Below are 19,782 nucleotides of genomic sequence, written 5' to 3' on the forward strand. Positions count from 1 at the left end.
TTTGTGGTATTACTCGAATTTCTATACTCTCGCGCTTCTCGCATGAAAATGCCTCACGTCGGAATGGATTGGACTGGAGTTGACCGGACCCGATTCTATCGTTCTAGTTCGAGGGGATTTGTACAGTATACTGGGGAGTGTGAAGGATTGATATTTCTCGTTTGGTTCTGCTTCGCTTGGATTTTGAGCAACTCTTCTCCACTCTTCCTCTCTTACTCCCCAGAAGGATGTTATGTATTATAAATACTATGTGTGATGTCTGATTGATTTAGTTATGTATAGAGATGTTCTGCCAGGATTCAGTCCAATTGTAGACTACAAAGAAACTCATTGACTAGTAATTCTAAATCCAAGAGAACAAGCAGAGTCAAAATGAATTTATATCAATCAATTGTTTTAAATGATGTGACAAGGGGAACAAAAAAATATAAACGGAATGCCCCGCTTCGATTTCCTTTTCAACCCTCTAAATCTCCTATTCTGACCTTTCTCCCTTCGAATCGCCAGTTAACTCAGTCCAAATCCCACCAGAGCAACAGGTACTGCAAAATGGGCCGCCCAGCTGGACCGCTATCCGCCCACCTCCCCCCGCTGGTGATGGGCACCGCAACCTTCAACACCCAATTCAACCCCGACCCCTACGCTCTCCCCACAACCGAACTCGTCCACCGCGCCCTCGCCAGCGGTGTCTCCGCCTTCGATACCTCCCCCTACTACGGCCCCGCCGAAGAACTCCTAGGCCGCGCCCTGGCAACCGACTACGTCCGCGCAAACCATCCCCGCGAATCCTACAGAATCCTAACCAAAGTCGGTCGCGAGCACGCCTCTTCCTTCGACTACTCGCCGGAATGGGTGCGCGTTAGTATCAAGCGCAGTCTTCAGCGCCTGCATACGGAATACTTGGATTTGGTGTATTGTCATGATGTTGAGTTTGTGAGCCCCGCGGAGGTCCTGCAGGCCGTAAGGGAACTGCGGCGCATTCGCGATGAGGAGGGTACTATCCGCTATGTGGGGATTTCGGGGTATCCGATTGATGTCCTATGTGAATTGGCGGAGATGGTATTGCGCGAGACGGGCGAGCCTCTCGATGCGGTCATGTCGTATGCGCACTTCACGCTACAGAATACCAGTCTCCTCACCAGGGCACTACCGCGTTTACTCGAGGCCGGCGTAGATGTCGTTCCCAACGCCTCGCCGCTGGGTATGGGACTGCTGCGACGACAGGGCGTTCCCATCGGGAGTCAGGGCGATTTCCACCCGTCGCCGGCGGGGTTGCGGGGTGCTATCCAGAAAGCGGCGGAATGGGCTGATTCGCAGGGCGAACGGATCGAGGTTGTTGCTATTCGGTATGCACTGGAGAGATGGCTTCGCGAGGCGACTGAAGCCGGTGCATCGGGGCCACCACCACTCGTGCCTTCTGCTGGTATCGAGAAAGTGTCGAGCAATAGAGAGAACAAGCCCGTGCACGGACGTCTCGGTGTCAGCGTCATGGGTGTGAGCAATGTCGGGGAATTGAACGAGACCTTGCGTGTCTGGCACAGTATTCTCGACGGATTGGATACTGCACCTGCATCTGCATCTGATGATGCGAACTGGTCCCGCACGCGTCGACAGCAAATCCTCACCATCGCGCAGGGTATCCAGTCTATTCTTGGTTCGGAATGGGTGGACTACGCCTGGGAGAGTCCGGGACCAGGATTCGTGAATTCCTTGCCTGAGAGTCATCTCGAGGCCAAGGCTAAAGCTGGGTCTGGATAGACTATATGTTATGATATGATACGAGCTCTGAAGTTGAGCGTGCATCGATATAATCTGGATTAAATGATTAAATCACCTTGGATGTATTGCTCTTTGATGAGCGAATACCCCATCCAGAACTTTAGTCTGCTTTTAAAACTTGTTGGGATACAGCCCTATTTCGCAGGATTTAAGCGTACAATAATTCACAACCAATCCGTAATAAATGCCATACTGCCAAACAATGTGCATGCAATCATTCAACAATAATCCAACTCAGAACACCCATATCATAAATCCCAAATGACAATTTGCAAGACGTCCCAATTGGCATCATAGACTCAATCATCCATGATGTGCTCAACAGCTTTGAAAGAGGCAAAGGGCAAAAAAAAAAGCAATGACCAGGCAAGCGTAGCAGGGAAGCAAAAAGACACCAGAAAAGAGGATGGGAAAGGACAAACAAGACTAAGCCACTGATAATCGAGTAAGACCATCCTTGATATCAATAAGACCACGCTGGAACGTATCACCCTTTGGTTAAGCAGAAGCCCAATGCACAAAAGTCTTGAACCCCCCATACTTCACTACTTCACATGGCTAAAATCATAAGCCTCCGTGCGGCGTATGATCAATTCATTTCCATCAAAGTATGCCTCAAGAATACGCGAGAGCAGGCCATATAGCGAAATCAATAGCACCTAGAGCACATACGAGTTAATTAATATGAGAGTGAAAGATAGCCAAGGTCGGACTTACCGGTGCAATCCAATAATTGAGGGAATCTGCAAATTTGAGTTGACCATGCATCAGGTTGAGTATCATCAGCACCTTTCCGTGTACAAGGCGAGTATCATCTGGTACCAAGTCATTGTACATGATGCATTTTACGTGCAACCGGGCGTAATCCCTGTATTGGGCGATCCAGTAATGCCCAAATGCTGGCTCTCCAAATTCAGTTTGTCTGATATCTTTGAATTCTTCTTAGTCTCCAGTTCTGCAGCTCACTGGTCAACTTTCTCAACTCAAGGTTGTATCATGGATCATAATTCACTGCTTGGAAAACCAGGGGTCTGGTCTCCGGAAATACTAAGGTCCAAGCTATCCATGTATGAGTTGAAAAACAGGTACATTGAGTGCACATGCTCTTTGGGACGACTGTATAAGCCAGTGACATCGATGCTGCAGGTGTCCTCCACGACATCCTTTGTGGGTTCCAACAAGCTTTCATGGGGTATGGCATAAAGAATTTTGGCATTAAAGACGGATCGCCTTTAAATCAAGAAGCAAGACCAGAATCTTGTATTTATGCAGGGTTTTCAGACCAAGGTTATGGCCATTTTGCATACGTCGAATGGCTCTTGTGATCCAAATCAGTGTTCTGCGTAGTTCTTGACGGTCATCAGGCTCGTTGATATTCCCCATAGTCAAACAAATGCCGAACAGAGAAGGGAGAGGACCGTAAGATCGCTGAGCAGAAAGCGATGATAATGTATTATATAAATATGAAAGGGAGGAAGATGTATATACAGGTCTTAGTATTTTATTGGCTGGCGGAATGCCAACCATGTGCGTCACCTAAGGCCCATGCTTGTCGCTCTCGTTTGGAAAGGCGAAGGAAGAATAATTAGAGATTCCAAGGCAGGGTGTTTATTGACAGCTCTTTAAACGCTAATCATACACCCGTTCTCATCAAAGGCCAACGGGCCTGATAGATCGACAACCAACGTATCCATTAGCTATGCATTGTGCCCTAGCACTTCGTTGATATTACTATCAAGATATTGTCATGTACATTGGTCACTCAGATCACCCGGATAGCCAAATACAATCACATAACCCCGCTAACCCCGTTCCCGCCCAAACACGGAATCCCCAATGCCTTCTCTTTAGCCTGCTGACCCTCCGTCTGCCCTACCTCGTTACAAAGCCTTGCTTGGACCACCACACAAGCCTCAGCCCACGCACAAAGTTCCCCCGATAGTCCTTCGTAGAGACTATATGGTCGATCTGGCATGCGAAAGTCATACCCAGACGAGATATCTAGTGCCGTGCTGTAGGGTGGTGTTTCCCGTGCGAGAAGTAAGAGTGCCAGTGCTCGTGAGAGAAAGTAGTCACTTTTATCGTTTCCTTCGGCATGAGAATCGAGCTCGAAGCTTTCATGTAGGGCTAGCAAAGACCATGCATTCCCCGTAAGTCCGTGGCAGAGACTACCGCCTTTAGATAGGAGACCTTCCTGCCAGACTCTCTCTGCACTGAGATGAATAGCCTCGTCCCATTCAGACTTCCAATATGTTCGTAAATGGTTGTTCTTTCTGGCCGTAGCTAGTAGAGTCAAAAGCCCTGGTGCTCCGTGGCAGATTTGAACAAGAGGGGATCCTCGAGATCTGGAGCGGGAGGGGATGGAACTCGGGAGATGGCCATTATTGGCGATAGAGATACGGCAGAGGCCGGTTATTGTTTCTGCTATTAGCATGAGGTAGCGGTTTAGCTCTTCGAATTCGCATGAGAGAAGAATTGTGAGGATGCCAGCTGCGTTTGTCAGTAGACATGTTAATAGACATAAGTCCGTATACTAACCGATCCCATGGACACTGTCTTCAGTCAGTATCTTCTTGTAGCTCTATAGAAGACGGGGCAGAAGGCTTACGCTCCCAATGAATACCTCTCATCCTTATACACCCACATCAACGGCAATGCGCCCTTTCCCCCATAGTTCTCAACATAATCCCTCGCCCCGCGTCTACCGCCATCAATGATCGCCTCGGCAAGCTTCGGAATAGCATCGAAAAGGGCACCTATATCTCCCTCAATATCCTTGTTACCAAACGCATGGTGCCGAATATTTACAACAGCCCAGAGCAACCCCGCGCGCCCATAGAGCACTTCATCGACGCCCCGGATATGATCCCCCGATGAACTAGAAACCACATGGCCATGGCTAAGCGAGCGCTGTACCGCCGTGTTCAGCAGTTTGATATCACTCTGCGAAACCGACTGACCCGAATGTTCAAGGGCTGCTAGGATCCGCACGACAAGTGGTCCTAGCGAAGATCCAACGGGTGATATGTATCCCAGGGGAGGAAGTTTCACATCGCCAGCAGAAATAATCCTCTCATTTGCAAGCCTAGCAAAGTCAGGAGGTTTTGTCTCCCCGAGGACGTCTTTTTGGCGGTTTAGTCTGAGGAATGCTAATGCGATGCCTGTAGTCTTTGTCAATCGTTGTGTTGAAGGATGGTATGGATGTGCAATGCGGACCTGCTGTACCGTCATAGATACTACTATGGTCCGATGGGCTCACTGGGGCTGGGGAGCCGACCTGCAGCACTTTGGTTCCCTGGACTACTGCGCGCTGAAGTTCTTGTAGGGTTTGCTGGAGGGTGGATTGATTGGTTTGGAGTGGTTGGAGGGTGTTTTTGTAATATTGCAGTTGACTCGATGGCATTATGTGTCAATAGTGAATAGTACCAATGTATAGAATTGATTGATGTCGGTAAGTGAAGTGCTCCGAAGAGCGTTTCGATGCAATGATGTCATTCTGCGCGCCACATCGCAACACCACAATGTGCAAAACCATGATCCAAACCCTATGAGTCCAATCAACCGAATTGTTAACTCTTGAGACAGCCCAGAAGAAATGAAAACACTCCTCTCCAAGCGACCGCATCTAGCGCCCCCCCTGATGAGAAGATGAAAAGGTAATCATTTTTCTTCTGAGCTGTCTCTGGTGAGTCCGGGCTTCTCATTCTCTTCTAGTTAATATAATGTTCCTTTCAACTAGCTGGCTGGTGTTAGCTAGTCAGGCAACATGGATAGACAGGGTAGAGATGATATATGAGCCTGAAATTCGATATAGTAGACGCCGTAACGCCCTGCGCTTGAAAGCTAGAAATAAGCCGTCCCTAAATGAAGCTCAGCCAAAAAATGCTGCAAATGATGTACACTCGCAGCCAGAGTCTGACAAGTATAAATGTGAACAATGAAAAAAGAATGCCACTCCGCCTCTATACTTTTTGAAGGATACAAAAACGGCAAACCACGTAATACATGTGAATGGGTATCGCATATCAAGACAGAATAGGATAGCAAGGGAAAGATAACGAGAAACCACGACGACACAATGATCAATCATGCAATAGCAGATTAGTATCAAGGAACAGAATAAGAAAGGCTATCCAGCTTTTCTTTCCGGAAGACGATTTCATGACTCTCTCAGGTTCAGAGCCTTCTCTCGGATCATCAAGTCTCTATCCATACCACTCTGTGACTTGTAGCCGCCAAGCTTCATCGCTTGGTCGTTGCTGATGGAATCGGGAATAGAACGTATATCCGGACGCAGTCGCCTTAACCGAGTAGCGCGGTCTTTGCCTGCATTATGCCTCCGTTGCGCTTTGGTCGGCTTTTCCGACGGAGGTGGAGGTGGAGGAGGCTGTGATGATTTTGAGTTGTCTGATGGACGGGAAGGCGGTGGCGGCGGAGGAGCAGGATCAGTTGGTGGAGGACCCGGGGGTGGTGGTGGTGGTGGAGGCGTAAGCGACTGAAAACGCTCGAACCGAGGGTCGTTATCGAAAACTTGACGTAGTTGCCATCTTTGCTCCGCATACTCGTCGTAGTTCGCGGCAATGATAGTTTCCAAGATACTGGTACGGGTGGACTGTCCCATTGAGATTGAAATCATCCGCTCTTTGAGCTTTCGGTATGCATCTGAGAAGGATTGGAAGATCAACGCGATTTCCCTGGTACCGCCTGAGACGTCATTGCTAGCATTATTTGGGTCTTCGATTGTAAGACGGCGATTGTCATTGTAGACTCTCTGCTTTCGTTAATACAGTGCTATACCTTATTCCTTGAATCGAAGCCTACCTTGTTGAAATAACCGGGAGGGTTGAGTCGTATCCCAACTTTTTCGTAATCCAGATGATTACCATAGAAGTCAAAAAAATCCATAAGAACACTGCCTAGGTTCGGCTCAAGATGTCCGTGCGGCAGGTGTTGGAGAAGACTAGTGACAAGACAAGTAATGGATAATCCACCCAAGCCGCCAGTCGCGACTTCATTGAGACCGCGCAGGAGTAAGAACTGCTTGATAATAGAGACGATAGGCAGCATGGCAGGATACTCAGACTTCCATTGTTGAAATGTACGGTTGGCAATCAGGCCACTGTCGTTGTCAAATGACAAGTCAACTCTGAGACCAGTCAACTTGTCCACGAATTTCAAAATTGGGACTCGCGCATGAGCAATGGTCTCAATCGAGCCCGGAACGGCAATCTCTGTAGAGCGGAGAAATGCGGAGTATGCATAGATCTGGCCTTTGCGCTCCCCGAATGTCTTGACACCTGTGCGCATAAAATTACTCGAGAGGAGTACTAAGTCGATATCTGCAGTAGGAAGGTACATTCCAGAAGCAAAGGAGCCAAAGGCACGGACTTGAACACCATAGTATCGCCTTGAGAACGCGGATTGCAACCTCGCTACCAGATCTTCCCGGACAACTTGTTCGAAGGAATTAGGCTTGACCCAATGGAAGAAGCTCACGATTTCATTGTGCAGTCTTGTGCCAGGGTGTAATGTAGGCGGCATAAGAGTAACCCAAGGAGTTCCTAATTGCGAATGATGAACTCTCCATTCGTCGAGGACAGAGGCATCCGGATAATACCGGCTCATTGGCTTTCCTGTCTTCTTTGAATGCCCTTTCAATTCGTCGTCGTAAGTTCTCTTTCGACCAAATGCAGAGTCGCCGGCCCTAGGTCCCCTGGGTGCGTTATCTGGAGCGTTGGGATTCCCAACTTCATTATCGTCGTCCTCTTCATCGTCATCATCATCACCACCAGGCAAATCACCTAACGAGATGAAATCTTCATTAGTCGTGACCGCCGTGTCCGCTTGGGTCGCCTGCGTATCCGCCGCGCTCGCCGCCGCGCGAGATTTCCGAATCAACTTGACCACGTCAACTTTCTTCGTTTGACTGTCGTCAGGCGGCGGCAAGGCCGTATACGGATCCGGGTTCGACCATTTGGGAGCAGGAGGGGCTGGAGCGGGAGCGGGAGCCGTGTCGCCGTTCTCGACCGCGCGTTTCTTGCGAGGATGCGATTCCTCGTCATCGGAGACATCCATGTCCTCTTCTTCGCTGTCGCTGAGGTCGGCTATGGGCGCGAACTTCATAGCCGGTTTCTGCTCTCTTGTTTGGCCAGCGGGAACGAGGGGTTCCGGGGTGGTTTCCCGTGTTGACCTGAGAAGCGGCCGCTCGGAGATGTGTGGACGCGCATAACGGAACGTAAACTCATGTCTGGGGTTGTTGCGTCGGTCGCCGCCGCGATTTCCTCGAAATTCGTATGCGGGTGGCATTGTAGCGCGGGGCTACAGTTCTAGATATACAAAAAGTAAGTCGAGGGAATGGGCGCAAATAGAGTAGTCAACGGCAAAGATGCAGGAAGATTATGGGAAGCTGCAGTAAAATTTCGCGGATGATCGGGAAGGCGGTGAGTGTAGGGTTTATCACGTGCACATGCTGCCGGAAGAGGTAATGAAGTCTTTACCCATGTGAATCAGCTCAATCATTAAATGGAGGCGAACAATTTTCTGTTCAAGAAATCATTCTATGCTCAGAATCGAAAACAGTATGCCAAGTTTCTAGCTATTTGACATGTACGTATCAGGGAAGTCCAAAACCACGATTCGAGGCAAGACTGATTCATGTTCAAAAGAGCTTGGAGTGAGTCAATCTAATACTAGGATACTCGATTCACCTTCAACGTGTCCAGGATTGTCACGCTTATTGTCGGTTGAGTTGCAGCTGCAATACATCCTGCTCTCAGGGAACCAATGATTGCTCTTGTAGCTCTGGCCGTCCTTTCAGTTGAATTAGATCACAAGTTCACAGCTGTGTTGTCATCTGTCGGAATTATGCAGCTTCTGCCAATCCATGTATACATACGTGTTCGTCTGATGAATCAAAATTGCCTGTTTTACTCATATCCAACTCAAGAGGCACGAGATACATATGATGTACTGTCATTGGACACTCCACATCAAGAGCCGGCACAATGAAGTCAGTGTAGGACAGACAAGCCAGAAGTGAAGTTGATCGGTTTAAAGTATCGAAATACTACGCTGTGTTCAGTGCTCTGCATCGAAATGTAACGAGTTCTGCCTGAGGCCAAAGCCATTTACCTGCGACGGATATAAATGCCGCATCTGTCCCGCATCGTTCAGATTCTTTTTTATCCTCTTCATCAACTTCCATCTGTCCATCTGAATTCTCGTTGATTTTCATCAAATAACTTCATCCGTCAATCATCATGGGTAAGTAGAATGTCTTATCCTCTGCCTGTTTGCCTTGTATTCTGTTGAGGCGATGGCGGGGTAAATGTATGGACGCGCGGGGTCAGCATCATCATCATCATCACCCATGTCGATGCCGAATCGCGCTCTCGCTTTCGTCCAGGATGTTGAATCTACCTCTTTTAAGCCACTTGCTTCGTGTTATCTGCGTCAGCATCTGTACCTGTGCCTGTACTGACGAAGTATTCTAGGTTCCGACCACGGTTGCAGCTGCGGTGCTTCGTGCCAATGCCCTGCCGGCGCTTGCCAGTGCCCCGTAAGTAGCATCCCACGGGACTCTCTGCGTATGGAAAAAAGGAATCCAGCTGACTTGAGTTTTTAGAAATAAGCAAAAAAAAAAAAAAAAGGTCCTCGGTTATCGTGTTAACTGGGAATGACTTGTGAAGTGGTGTTTGCGTGGAGAAGGTTGAAACGAATGACTTGTTGTATGCAAGTGATACGCATAGACTAGGAATCCACTGCATATCTTGCACGTAAACCGTCCATGTGTGAACTCTGTATAGGCTCCTGTGTCTCCCAAGGTAGTCCGTGATATGGTCATCTGGTTGGATATGTTGTTCTGTTCCTAGTACCTTGGGGGAATCAGGGAGATCTTTGCATTTGACTGTTGTCTGTGTTGTGTGTACCTGTTCTGTATATGTTCTATGCTCTATGAGTATTGTATATCCTCTATCCTCTTAGCATTCAACCACGTATGCGGTATACTGCTTTGGCTGCATCCCACTTACAAACTGCTATTTCCCCATTGCGTAAATCGGAGAAGACCGTAGCCTGCCTTCCAGTACACTTTCACTTTTCCTTGTCCTTTTCGCCCTCTCTGACTCCGATCGACAAGAAAACTTTTCCTTCATTTCCTCGGCTTGCGCGGGTATCGATCCATAATCCATAATAGTAACATTTGCGCCTTTTTTGCGCCGTGCCAATCACTCTCCTTTTATTAGAATCCAGGCTGATCTCATCTCCGTAGTCGGTGCCCCCAAAGCAAGTAACAAGTAATACTACTTGAAACAAATCGTATCGTGGTAGATACTTTCTTCGCAGGTCATAATAAGGGCCATATTCAGGTCTGTGCGAGCGCTTTGCTCCGACTAAGATTGGACTGAGCACTGTGCTCCGTATTCGCTGTTTGTACGAGGATTTGTATGTAGAAGAATTCTAGTTTCTATGTATATTTATATAATATAGGGCACCGTATACGGAGTAGACGGAGTGCCCGTATCGGCGATAGTATCGGGGGCTAGTGGCATGCATATGCATGAAATCATTTCCAGGCCCAATACGGAGGACTCAGCACTGCTACTCTGCGCAGTCATAACAATAATAGCAAGAATAAGAGAAGGGAGTGGCATGATAACAATCACTCTCAACGAATGGATCCATCCATGGCACCACCCGCATCGGACAAAAGCCACCCGGCAAAGTGAAGCGGGCAATGAGCACCGCCCGAAACAAGAAACTTTGGCGTCGGCGGTTGCCTTGTCTTGTATAGAAAAGAAAACATTCATATCGGAGATTTACATTGGCTGGGCGAGCAGGGAACAAAGCGTCATTTCTGCTGTGGATTTGGGGCGGTCATCAGATGGCCAATACTCTCGATGTAGGCTGGGAAGGAAAGGTATATAAACGTCCTCGATTCCCTCCTTCATGCTTCTCTTCTTTTCTTCATCAGCTCGAATTTTCACAATCTACTACAAGCCTTTCAAATCTTTTCAAGACTTTTCAGTCAAACCAACTACCACTCACAATGTCTCCCTGCGCCTGCAACTGCTGCTCCGGCAACTGCAACTCTTGCTCTTGCAGCTCGTGCAAGGTATGCCTTCTCTTCTATTCTCGCCTTTCCAACTTAAACATGCTAATGTAAACAGCACTAAATGTGCCCAATATCCACTCCCTCGTGCAAAGCGGACCGTTCCGATTCCGACCCGTTCCACCGTCTCCGAGTGCAATTTCCGGTGGTGGACTATGACTGTTTACGAGGATTGTGATTAGTGCAATGCATGTTTATATTTGAATACATATATATCCATTTTGGAACCTTGTTGTCCAATTGTAGTCGTAGCTCGTGTTATGCTAATCTCACGAAGAAACATTGCTAAAGAGTAGTAAACGCTAACTTGAGTTGGTGTTGCTGCTACAGCTCATCCTTGACCCTTGGGGCACCGCCCTCTTCCTCACCCCCGGCGCAGACGGCCGGCGTAGTGATAATCATCGAGTACACGCATCTCTCGTCCTCACTCACCTTCAGAATCTCGTTATTCTCCCCACACTCCAAGACCACCTTGGTCGACCGCGCCGGTCCGTTCCAGCACGTCTGACCCCGTGCATATTCCAGCGTCATCCGTTCCACGGTCACAATCTCACCCGCCTCGTTGACTTCTTCGATGGTGGTGCTGCCAATGCGCTGGAAGTTACCCATCCGCATCGACCCGCCGCCCTTCTTCGAGTTCTGCTTCGTCTGGTCCAGGAAGCACTGCTCGTAGGTGTACTCGCCGGCGTCGCGAGAGATGCACACGCCCTTGAGCGCCCGGAAAATGGATGTCGGGCCATAGTTAATTTCCAGGTCTTCTCGCCTGTTTCGCAATTGTTTTCGAATCTCTCCAAGGTTCTTTTCTTCTGCCTTAAGTGCCTCGCGCGCATCCTTCACGGCTTGCGATTCGGGGCCGGACTCCTCGGTCTTCTTGGATAGGAAGCCGTTCTTTTCCAAGAAGCCACGGAAGGCAATGAACTGGCCTTCGAGGAAGCTAACCAGTGATGGAGGGAGGTAGGCTGCAAGTTGATAGACTATAATAGTTAGTATCGCTAGGCAAACCCCAAGTCAAGACAACTCACCAGCATCCATTTCACAGCTGCCCTCCTCATTCTCCCAATGCTCCCAGTTAACTCCCGACTTCTCATCGTCAGGCTTGGAGATCTCATCGAAGTCCCGCTCCCGGGCCTGGTTTCCATCGCTGTAACCCTTGGCAGCATAGTCCTCCCAGCTGCTAACCGCACGCTTCACGCTCTCATCGTCAGAGTTGGAATTGTGCTCCTCCTTGAACTTGGACAAAATGGCCTCGAGCTCCTTAACCCGCGAGCGAGTCTCGTCCCGCTCCTTACGCACCTCAATCAAGCTCTCCCGAAGCTCCTCAACCCGGCCCTTGGCCACCTCAGCCAGAACATTAACCCTCCCCTTCTTCCTCCCCTTAACAAGCTTGCTCTGCTCCTGCTTCTGCACCTCCTCCAGATCCGCCTCAAGATTCTTAACTTTGACCTCATGCGCCTCGATCTCCGTCTCCAACCGCTGCACATCATCCTCAATCTCCTTCTGCTGCCGTCCAGCATCAACCAGCAAATCCCTCTTCTTCCTCAACGCAGCCGTCATCGACTTCTGCCGCTTATCCTCCTTCTTTCGCCATTCCTTGCCGAGTTCCTTGCATCGGTCCTCGCATTTGGTACCGCCTACACGGGCCCACTCATCACTTCCATCGCAGCAGAAGTCGTAGTCACAGATACCATCATTGACTCGCTGGAACGGGATGTACCACGGCCGGTGGCCTTTGTTCTTGCAGTAGAATCCCGGCAGAGCGGAAGTGAGGTCGAGATCATTGGCACCCGGGCGATCGGCGACGGATAAGGGAGAGTGAGGGGAGAGGTACGAGCAGGCTGATGTGCCGGGTTCGTCGCTACCGTCGGGACAGTCGCAGTAGTCGTCGTTTACGGCGGAGAAGGGGACTTGGAGAGCTGGGTGAGAAATGCAGGTGAAGGTTTCCGGGTCTTTGTAAAATTTGGAAACTGTACCATTATTAGTTCTAGCTCGTTCTATGGGTATAGTTCCAATGGGTGATGCATACATTCCGGAGCAACGCCTCGCGGTCGAGACGAGCCATCCTTCGATGCGGTGACTACCGTCGACGCTGCTAAGCTCGCAGCGAGGAAAAGCGAGCTCTGAGAGAAGATCATGATGACATTGAGTGTTCACCAGTTCTTCTCATCCAATTTCCCAGTTGTGGCTTTGCTAACAAACAATGCGGAGAGCTTCTGGCCAGCTGGTGATAACATCGCATCAAATCTGGGGTCTTAGTCATCCGCTAGTTATCAATTTGTGGCGCGCGGCAACTTCGTACATTGACGACATTGACAACATTCTCATTCGTAGCTATAGTCAAGATGGGTAACGATGGAGGAAGGTAAGCTTCTATAGAGAATCTCATTTGCAAAGCCATACTAACAGAAATAGCATCCCCACTCGCCGCGAACTCGTCCGCGAAGCCGCCAAATCCCCCAGCACCGCGCAAGTCAAAGAAGCCCAGCGCGAAGTCCAATCTCACTTCTGGACAACCTGCCCCCTCTCGCACTCGCCCCTAGTGCGCCCCATCGTCTCCGACTGCACAGGAAACCTATACAATAAAGATGCCGTCCTCAAATTCTTGCTTCCTGGCGATGACACCGAGGGAATCAGCTCGAAGGCGGACTGCGAGGAGATTCTGTGCGGACGTGTTAAGAGCCTACGGGATGTGGTGGAGTTAAAGTTTGAGGTTGATACGGAGCGTGGGGAGGAGCATCGTCGGGAGACTGGGACTGGGAAGGGGGAGAAGAGGGAGGGGTGGATTTGTCCGATTACGGCGAAGGTGCTGGGGCCTGGTGTCAAGTCGGTTTATCTGGTGCCTTGTGGGCATGTGTTTTCGGAGGAGGCGGTTAGGCAGCTTAAGGGGGATAAGTGTTTGCAGGTGAGTTCTCGTCCGTTTCGATCTGAGCCGGGGTTGATGTGGCTGACAAGCGCAGTGCAACGAATCCTACACCGAAGACAATATAATCTCCATCCTCCCATCCCAAGAAACCGATAAACAACGTCTCATCGCCCGCGGCCAGAGACTCGCCGAGCAAGGCCTCACGCATTCCCTCAAGAAAGCCCCAGGCTCGAAGAAGCGCAAGAAGAACGCCAACGGCGACTCTACAAACGAGCCCGAAGCTGCTGGAGCTGGGAAGACAACTAACAGTCGCAGTGGCACATCGACTCCGACGACGAATACTGGTATTAAGAATGCCGCGACGGCATCGCTAACTGCGAAGGTCTTGGAAGAGGAAAATGAGCGCAAGAAGAGGAAGAAGTTGATGGGAGGTAATGAGAACTTGAATAGCCTTTTCACCAAGGAGCCCAAGGATGGGAAGAAGGGTGGCAGTGACTTCATGACCAGGGGGTTTACTATTCCTGCTGAGGCAAAGAGATGATTTTCTTCATTTTATATTGGACAGGCGTATGGCGCAGGAATCGGCTACTGGACCGTGGTATATACTGTAATTTTGAATAGAGGATGGTCTAACACAAATTCATCTATTGTACAAGCATTTTTCTTGTTAAAACATGCTAGAAAAAAGACACTACATATACGACATAAACCAATATCAAACCTCTCATCGCCCGCCTGTCGATTAAGCAATAAGACCCCGGGCACGAAGCTCAGCCTCGATAACCTTCTTCCTTCCCATTTCCTCATCCCGGTCCGACGCCTTCTGCTTCTTGGCAAAGATCTTGACATTCGACCGTTTCTGGAGGCCGGTCTTGTTGAAAAGTTGGTCAGCCAGCTTGGTAGGCCTGGGGTTGAGGGTCTTCAGGACGAGGTCCACGGCTTCTTTGACATTGGAGATAGAGTGGAGGGTAGGGTCGGGGAAGTGGCCGCTGAGCTGGGAGAATCTCTTCAGGAACTATATCTGGTCAGTATTGCATCTGTAGGGTTCAAAAAAGATAGGAACGTACGGCAAACTTGGCAGCGGGATCATTCAAAGCCAACGAAAGGAATCCCTTGTCACGAACATCCTGGTACCCGAAGAAGGGAAGCCCAGGAGTCTCGGACACGTAAGTATCCTCGTCCAACTCCTCCGCCGGAGTCTCAGCCTCAGCTTCGGCCTGCCCAGTCTCGCCCGCAGCCTCCGCAATAGCAGCCTCAGGCTGACCGCCAATCTGCTCGAAAATGTAGACCAGAGCAGCCTCGGTCTGCTTGTTGGGGTAGGTCAAGACACCATCCCACTGGCCATTGGCACCGGGCTGAATCTTGCACTTCCAGATCATCTTGAAAACGGACTTGTCGTGCTCGGCGACTGCGTAGATGCTTGACAACGGCTTATTCAAGGCGTTCAGGAGGCAGAGTTCCACGGCAGTTTGATGAGCGGCAAGGTATAGATGTTCGCGCTTGGTGAGTTTTTGTTTGAGCATGAACCTACATCGCTTTAGCACCAGCTCTCGACATGGATGTGCAATGTGAACTCACGAGCTATACTCATCCGCTTGAGAAGCGGGATAATTCTGCCACCCCCCTAAGTGTCCAATCTTCTCAATCCCATCCCACGATGTCGCAGGCGTATAATCAGGATCCTCCCTCCCAGCCGTCTCCGCAACCTCAGCAGGCTCCGCCGATTCCACTTCAGCAGCACCCTCCTCTTGAACATTCTGATTCCCCCTCAACTTTTTCTCCAACGCACCAGGCCCTCCATACGGATCCTTCAAACCAGGAGGGTTCTCCGTACCCCACAGCTTGCGGCGCACCTTCTCAGTGAGCGGAGTCGAGCCGGACGAGGTATTGCGCAGGAATTGGCGGGCGAGAACCGGCCGTGGACGGGCTTCTTGTCGGCAGCTCGAGCAGACATAGAGGGTCCGGGAGCCGGAGACCTCCAGGCTCAGTAGGCGTGCTGAGGGTCGCATGTTTGTGGTGGGGGGTCGTTCAATTGACAATCAACTAGAAAATTAGCCGCGGAGGTGGAAAAGTTGAAAAGACCCGGGCGGTCGAGGGGGGCTCACGTGACTACATCGCCTTTGACCTATGTATACGGATATTTCTTTCATCCTGAATGTTAACTTTTTGAGAATACTTCTTTGTTTTCACATCAATTGGTTATTTGTCAGCGAAAACATTGGTAATGGGCCACATGGACAAAAGCATGCTATCATTGTAGCATGGGAATGCATCTACTCCACATAGTCCGAGTACAATTCAATGGACATTGCCTTGAGATTGAAGATCGTATAACCTCGTGTATACATACATATGCACTATGCTATATCATACATTCAAAAAAAAAAAAGAAAACCTGATATCAAACTGTACAAGAAACCTACTCACGAACAAACATACCCGCCATACCCATACCAGTACCAATACACATACTTACAACACCAACCTCCTGTCCAGAACGCTCCATCTCCGGCAACAGAGTCGCAAGCTGTCTAGCACCAGTAGCACCAAGCGGGTGACCGATAGCAATAGCACCACCCTTAGGGTTGACCTTGGCCTCGTCGATTCCGAGCTTGCGCGTGCAGTACAGCGCCTGCGAAGCAAACGCCTCGTTGATCTCCCAGATGCCGACATCAGACACGCCCACGCCGAGCGTCTCGAGAAGCTTCGGGATTGCGACTGCGGGACCAACACCCATCTCGTCGGGGGCGCAGCCGGCAACGGAGCTACCCACCCAGCGGGCCTTGATCGACGAGGAAAGACCGAGCTCAGTAGCGGTGGACCGGCGCATCAGCAAAGTCGCGGCGGCACCGTCGCTGACCTGTGAGCTGTTACCGGCGGTGCTGGTACCGGTTGCCGAGAACGCAGGCTTAAGGCTGGCCATCTTCTCGACGGAGATGTTGTGACGGATACCGTCATCGTTGGTGACTTCGATCTCCTTGGGAGGTGCCTCTGGGTTCTCCAGATCGAACGAGAGGGTCTTCACGGGAACAATCTCAGAGTCGAAGAGACCAGCGTTCTGCGCAGCGGTGGCCTTCTTGTGCGACTCGGCCGCGAAAGCGTCCTGGTCCGCACGGGTGACGCCGTATCGCGTAGCGACGTTCTCCGAAGTGACACCCATGGGCATAATACAGTCGCGGGAGTCCTTGGAGTGTGATTGCTTCAATTCAGGCCACAGCACTGTGGGGATAGCCCGAGATCCATAGTTCCGGGTCATCGACTCCATTCCTCCACCAATACCAACGTTGATCGCACCGGCGCGGATACCATTTGCGACGGTTGTGATAGCCGCCAGTCCCGACGAGCATTGTCTGTTGATCGTGTGGAACGGAACAGTACTGGGGAATCCAGCATGGATTTGCGCCATACGGCCGGCTTTCGCACCACCGAGCTCCTGCAGGACGGAACCAATCGCAACATCCTCAATCAGAGCCGGGTCGAGCTTTGGGTTTGCCTCCAGAGTTGCGCGGAGCACATTGGCAAGTAGTTCTTCCGGGTAGGCGTCTTTGAAGCCACCCTTCTTCGCGCGAGTCACTGGGGTACGGAGGGAGGAGAGGATAACGATATCGTTGGGGCTTTTCTGGAGGACCTGGCGGAGGCCCCGGGGAATAGGAGAAGCCATTTTGTGCTTTGCGGGTGTAGTCAGAGCAAGATGAAACCCCGGATATGGCGACGGAGTTATAGATGAAAAGATTCTATGAACACCAGCGCCATTTGAATTGAACCCAGCAGACGGGCACAAACCGATCTTATATACAACCAACCGGCCAAATTCCGCCCATAGTCCATCGAGCGGCCGGCAATGAGGAGCGGCTAATGTGTTTGCCGGGGAAGCGGGTCATTTTGGATACTGCAAAGCATTGAAAGACGTTAAATAGTAGATACAGAATTGACAGTCAAATTCGAGTACAGTAGGAGTACGGTTTACAGACGAGATGTCGATAACTAGTCAATCGGAAAATTTGGCTTATGTCATCCAAGTCGAAGACTTGTAGAGTACAAATTAAGCGAAAAGTTATTGAATACAGTATCCATCCATCATTGCGAGCTCTTAAAATCCCAGACTCCCTGCGAATGGTATAAACATAATCCTTGGAACTCCATAAACCAAACCCATATGACGGTTCCTGCCGTATTACAGTAGAAGAATAGCAAACCCAACCCTTACCATCCCAACGCTCGCTAAGCCTGAATACGAACGAACACATAAAAATATACATGGTATCACACGCTGGAAACCCATCATGATCTGCTATAGAGGAACAATGTAGGAGACGATGTTGAAGAGAATCGAAAAGAGAATCGAAGAGGAGCATTCATGCGTGTATAATGTGGCTGTAATGACCAGGCACCTTCTGTCGACATTTCTCACAGTCAGCGCGATAGCCCATGAAGATATTGAGCTTCTTTTTGTTTGATGCTCTATTTGCAGCGGGGATAGACGATTTGGTTTCTTCGCGACTGATGGTATGGTTCGTAGATGGTGCTTGCATATCGGTGTTCCATAGTGCCTGGTCATGGACGCCATATGAATTGGCTGACGCTGGGTAAGATGTGGAAGAAGGCATTTCAGCTTCGCTTGCCGGTGTGCCGGTCCCAGTGACACAAACACCCTCGTCCTCACTAATGGGGCTGGGGACACCTGGAAGAGTCCACCAGACCGATTCATGGTTTCTGGCAGCACCCGGATACAAGCCAGAAACTTCCGCTTCAGATACGAAATCTTCATTCATGGCGACATTGGTATCTGAGTTGGCGAAAAGTATTTGATTGGTAGCAACTGGGTGTCCTCCGTCCATGTTCAATGACTGGCTAATGAGATTATGAGAGATGGGTGACGGTTGGACGCTGCCATGGCTATATTGCGTGCCCATTGACGACGCCGACAGATCATCATAACTTATCGACGGCGGGAGACTGTCGATGTCCATCGACGAATCTGATGAGGGACCGGGAAGCGGACGATGTAAGGATGTGGTAGGATGGGCCACATTGTCAATCCGGTGTTGGTCATCGCTGTCATCGTCCGAAGGCTCAATTGGTGTCAATGTAGAGAGATGGAACTGAGGGAGCAGCTGATTGGCTTCGCAGAAAGTCGATTGACAGGTATCCGGTGGAGTGCGTAAAGTTAGCGGACGGAGTCTCTAAAGTCCGAGTGTTAGCAAATCGACTAAAGAAAATACAATAATTAAGGCTGACCGCCAGAACAAATCAACGTTCTGGATCCACAAAGCTGCGTACCTTTTTCTCACGGATCGCGATTTCCTCGGAATCGATCGACCCATCGGGGGTCCGTTGTCGCTTGGTCGAATAGGTAAACATGCCCGTGAATGTCGGTTCCCGACAGTGCTCTTTGTACTGGTGCGTATACTATGACTCCGCGAGTAGGATCGAGAAATCAAGAATTGTCAAGCGTGAAGCGCGCAGATCGGAAATTGAGATCATCGATCATGCACGAGCAAAGCGCATCGGTAGCCGTTGAGCTATTGTAACCAGGATGTCGGCGTAGGAATATAGCTCAGAAACCATCTGCTGCATTAAGATATTGTAAGGGAAGATGACAAGAATAATCGAACAGTAATAAGAATTTATCCCGGAAACTGCGTCTAATGTAGAGGAATAAAAAAGCCAGTTGAGGTTGAAGAAAAAGCAGAAGTGGACGTCGACAAGGAAACCCAGACCAGAATCACATGACAGATGATGAGGCTATTCAAAGTAATCGCGCTATTCCTATTAGGGAATGGATATATCACTCAACACGAACAATAGCATTACAGCGAAACAAATACCATCTGGATTCAACTATTCAACTATAAACCATTGCGCAAATTACTCACTGTATACAGAAGGATCTTCTATCAGAATTTCAGCGGTCGTTGCGAGACAGCGGTCGCAGCGCCTTGAGGACTGACGACACGCGAATCGTGTCGGACTCTACTACATCTTCTCATCCCTGTAGCTTCTAGGGATTGAGAGCCCAGGAGCCGATTATGCA

General features: G+C 49.8%; 9 protein-coding genes across 9 annotated transcripts; 2 read left to right on the forward strand and 7 right to left on the reverse strand.

Moving 5' to 3' along the window:
- Positions 1 to 549: 549 nt before the first annotated feature.
- ACHE_40210S (D-arabinose 1-dehydrogenase (NAD(P)(+)) ARA2) lies at positions 550 to 1,758 on the forward strand (the record flags this gene model as incomplete). The annotated part of the gene is made up of 1 exon (XM_043278383.1): positions 550 to 1,758. One exon carries the CDS (start codon positions 550 to 552, stop codon positions 1,756 to 1,758), a length of 1,209 nt encoding a protein of 402 aa, XP_043136168.1.
- A 1,810-nt stretch (positions 1,759 to 3,568) lies between these two features.
- ACHE_40211A (lanthionine synthetase C family protein) lies at positions 3,569 to 5,182 on the reverse strand (the record flags this gene model as incomplete). Its single annotated transcript, XM_043278384.1, has 4 exons — positions 3,569 to 4,269; positions 4,318 to 4,331; positions 4,388 to 4,940; positions 4,996 to 5,182. 4 exons carry the CDS (start codon positions 5,180 to 5,182, stop codon positions 3,569 to 3,571), a joined length of 1,455 nt encoding a protein of 484 aa, XP_043136169.1.
- Positions 5,183 to 5,938: 756 nt separating this feature from the next.
- ACHE_40212A (putative topoisomerase family protein TRF4) lies at positions 5,939 to 8,085 on the reverse strand (the record flags this gene model as incomplete). The annotated part of the gene is made up of 2 exons (XM_043278385.1): positions 5,939 to 6,550; positions 6,601 to 8,085. 2 exons carry the CDS (start codon positions 8,083 to 8,085, stop codon positions 5,939 to 5,941), a joined length of 2,097 nt encoding a protein of 698 aa, XP_043136170.1.
- Positions 8,086 to 8,457: 372 nt separating this feature from the next.
- On the reverse strand, positions 8,458 to 8,991 carry ACHE_40213A (uncharacterized protein; the record flags this gene model as incomplete). The annotated part of the gene is made up of 3 exons (XM_043278387.1): positions 8,458 to 8,589; positions 8,675 to 8,845; positions 8,911 to 8,991. The coding sequence occupies 3 exons, from the start codon at positions 8,989 to 8,991 to the stop codon at positions 8,458 to 8,460; spliced, it is 384 nt and encodes a 127-aa protein (XP_043136171.1).
- Positions 8,992 to 11,212: 2,221 nt separating this feature from the next.
- ACHE_40214A (putative protein kinase C substrate) lies at positions 11,213 to 13,020 on the reverse strand (the record flags this gene model as incomplete). The annotated part of the gene is made up of 3 exons (XM_043278388.1): positions 11,213 to 11,862; positions 11,911 to 12,852; positions 12,912 to 13,020. The coding sequence occupies 3 exons, from the start codon at positions 13,018 to 13,020 to the stop codon at positions 11,213 to 11,215; spliced, it is 1,701 nt and encodes a 566-aa protein (XP_043136172.1).
- Positions 13,021 to 13,227: 207 nt separating this feature from the next.
- On the forward strand, positions 13,228 to 14,289 carry ACHE_40215S (uncharacterized protein; the record flags this gene model as incomplete). The annotated part of the gene is made up of 3 exons (XM_043278389.1): positions 13,228 to 13,247; positions 13,298 to 13,787; positions 13,843 to 14,289. The coding sequence occupies 3 exons, from the start codon at positions 13,228 to 13,230 to the stop codon at positions 14,287 to 14,289; spliced, it is 957 nt and encodes a 318-aa protein (XP_043136173.1).
- A 201-nt stretch (positions 14,290 to 14,490) lies between these two features.
- On the reverse strand, positions 14,491 to 15,757 carry ACHE_40216A (mitochondrial 54S ribosomal mL50 protein; the record flags this gene model as incomplete). The annotated part of the gene is made up of 3 exons (XM_043278390.1): positions 14,491 to 14,763; positions 14,816 to 15,275; positions 15,327 to 15,757. 3 exons carry the CDS (start codon positions 15,755 to 15,757, stop codon positions 14,491 to 14,493), a joined length of 1,164 nt encoding a protein of 387 aa, XP_043136174.1.
- A 410-nt stretch (positions 15,758 to 16,167) lies between these two features.
- On the reverse strand, positions 16,168 to 17,409 carry ACHE_40217A (thiolase family protein; the record flags this gene model as incomplete). Its single annotated transcript, XM_043278391.1, has 1 exon — positions 16,168 to 17,409. The coding sequence occupies one exon, from the start codon at positions 17,407 to 17,409 to the stop codon at positions 16,168 to 16,170; it is 1,242 nt and encodes a 413-aa protein (XP_043136175.1).
- A 694-nt stretch (positions 17,410 to 18,103) lies between these two features.
- On the reverse strand, positions 18,104 to 19,109 carry ACHE_40218A (uncharacterized protein; the record flags this gene model as incomplete). The annotated part of the gene is made up of 2 exons (XM_043278392.1): positions 18,104 to 18,931; positions 19,029 to 19,109. 2 exons carry the CDS (start codon positions 19,107 to 19,109, stop codon positions 18,104 to 18,106), a joined length of 909 nt encoding a protein of 302 aa, XP_043136176.1.
- Positions 19,110 to 19,782: the final 673 nt, after the last annotated feature.

This window comes from Aspergillus chevalieri, chromosome 4, assembly GCF_016861735.1.
Source record: "Aspergillus chevalieri M1 DNA, chromosome 4, nearly complete sequence".
NCBI classification, from domain to species: Eukaryota; Fungi; Ascomycota; class Eurotiomycetes; order Eurotiales; family Aspergillaceae; genus Aspergillus; species Aspergillus chevalieri.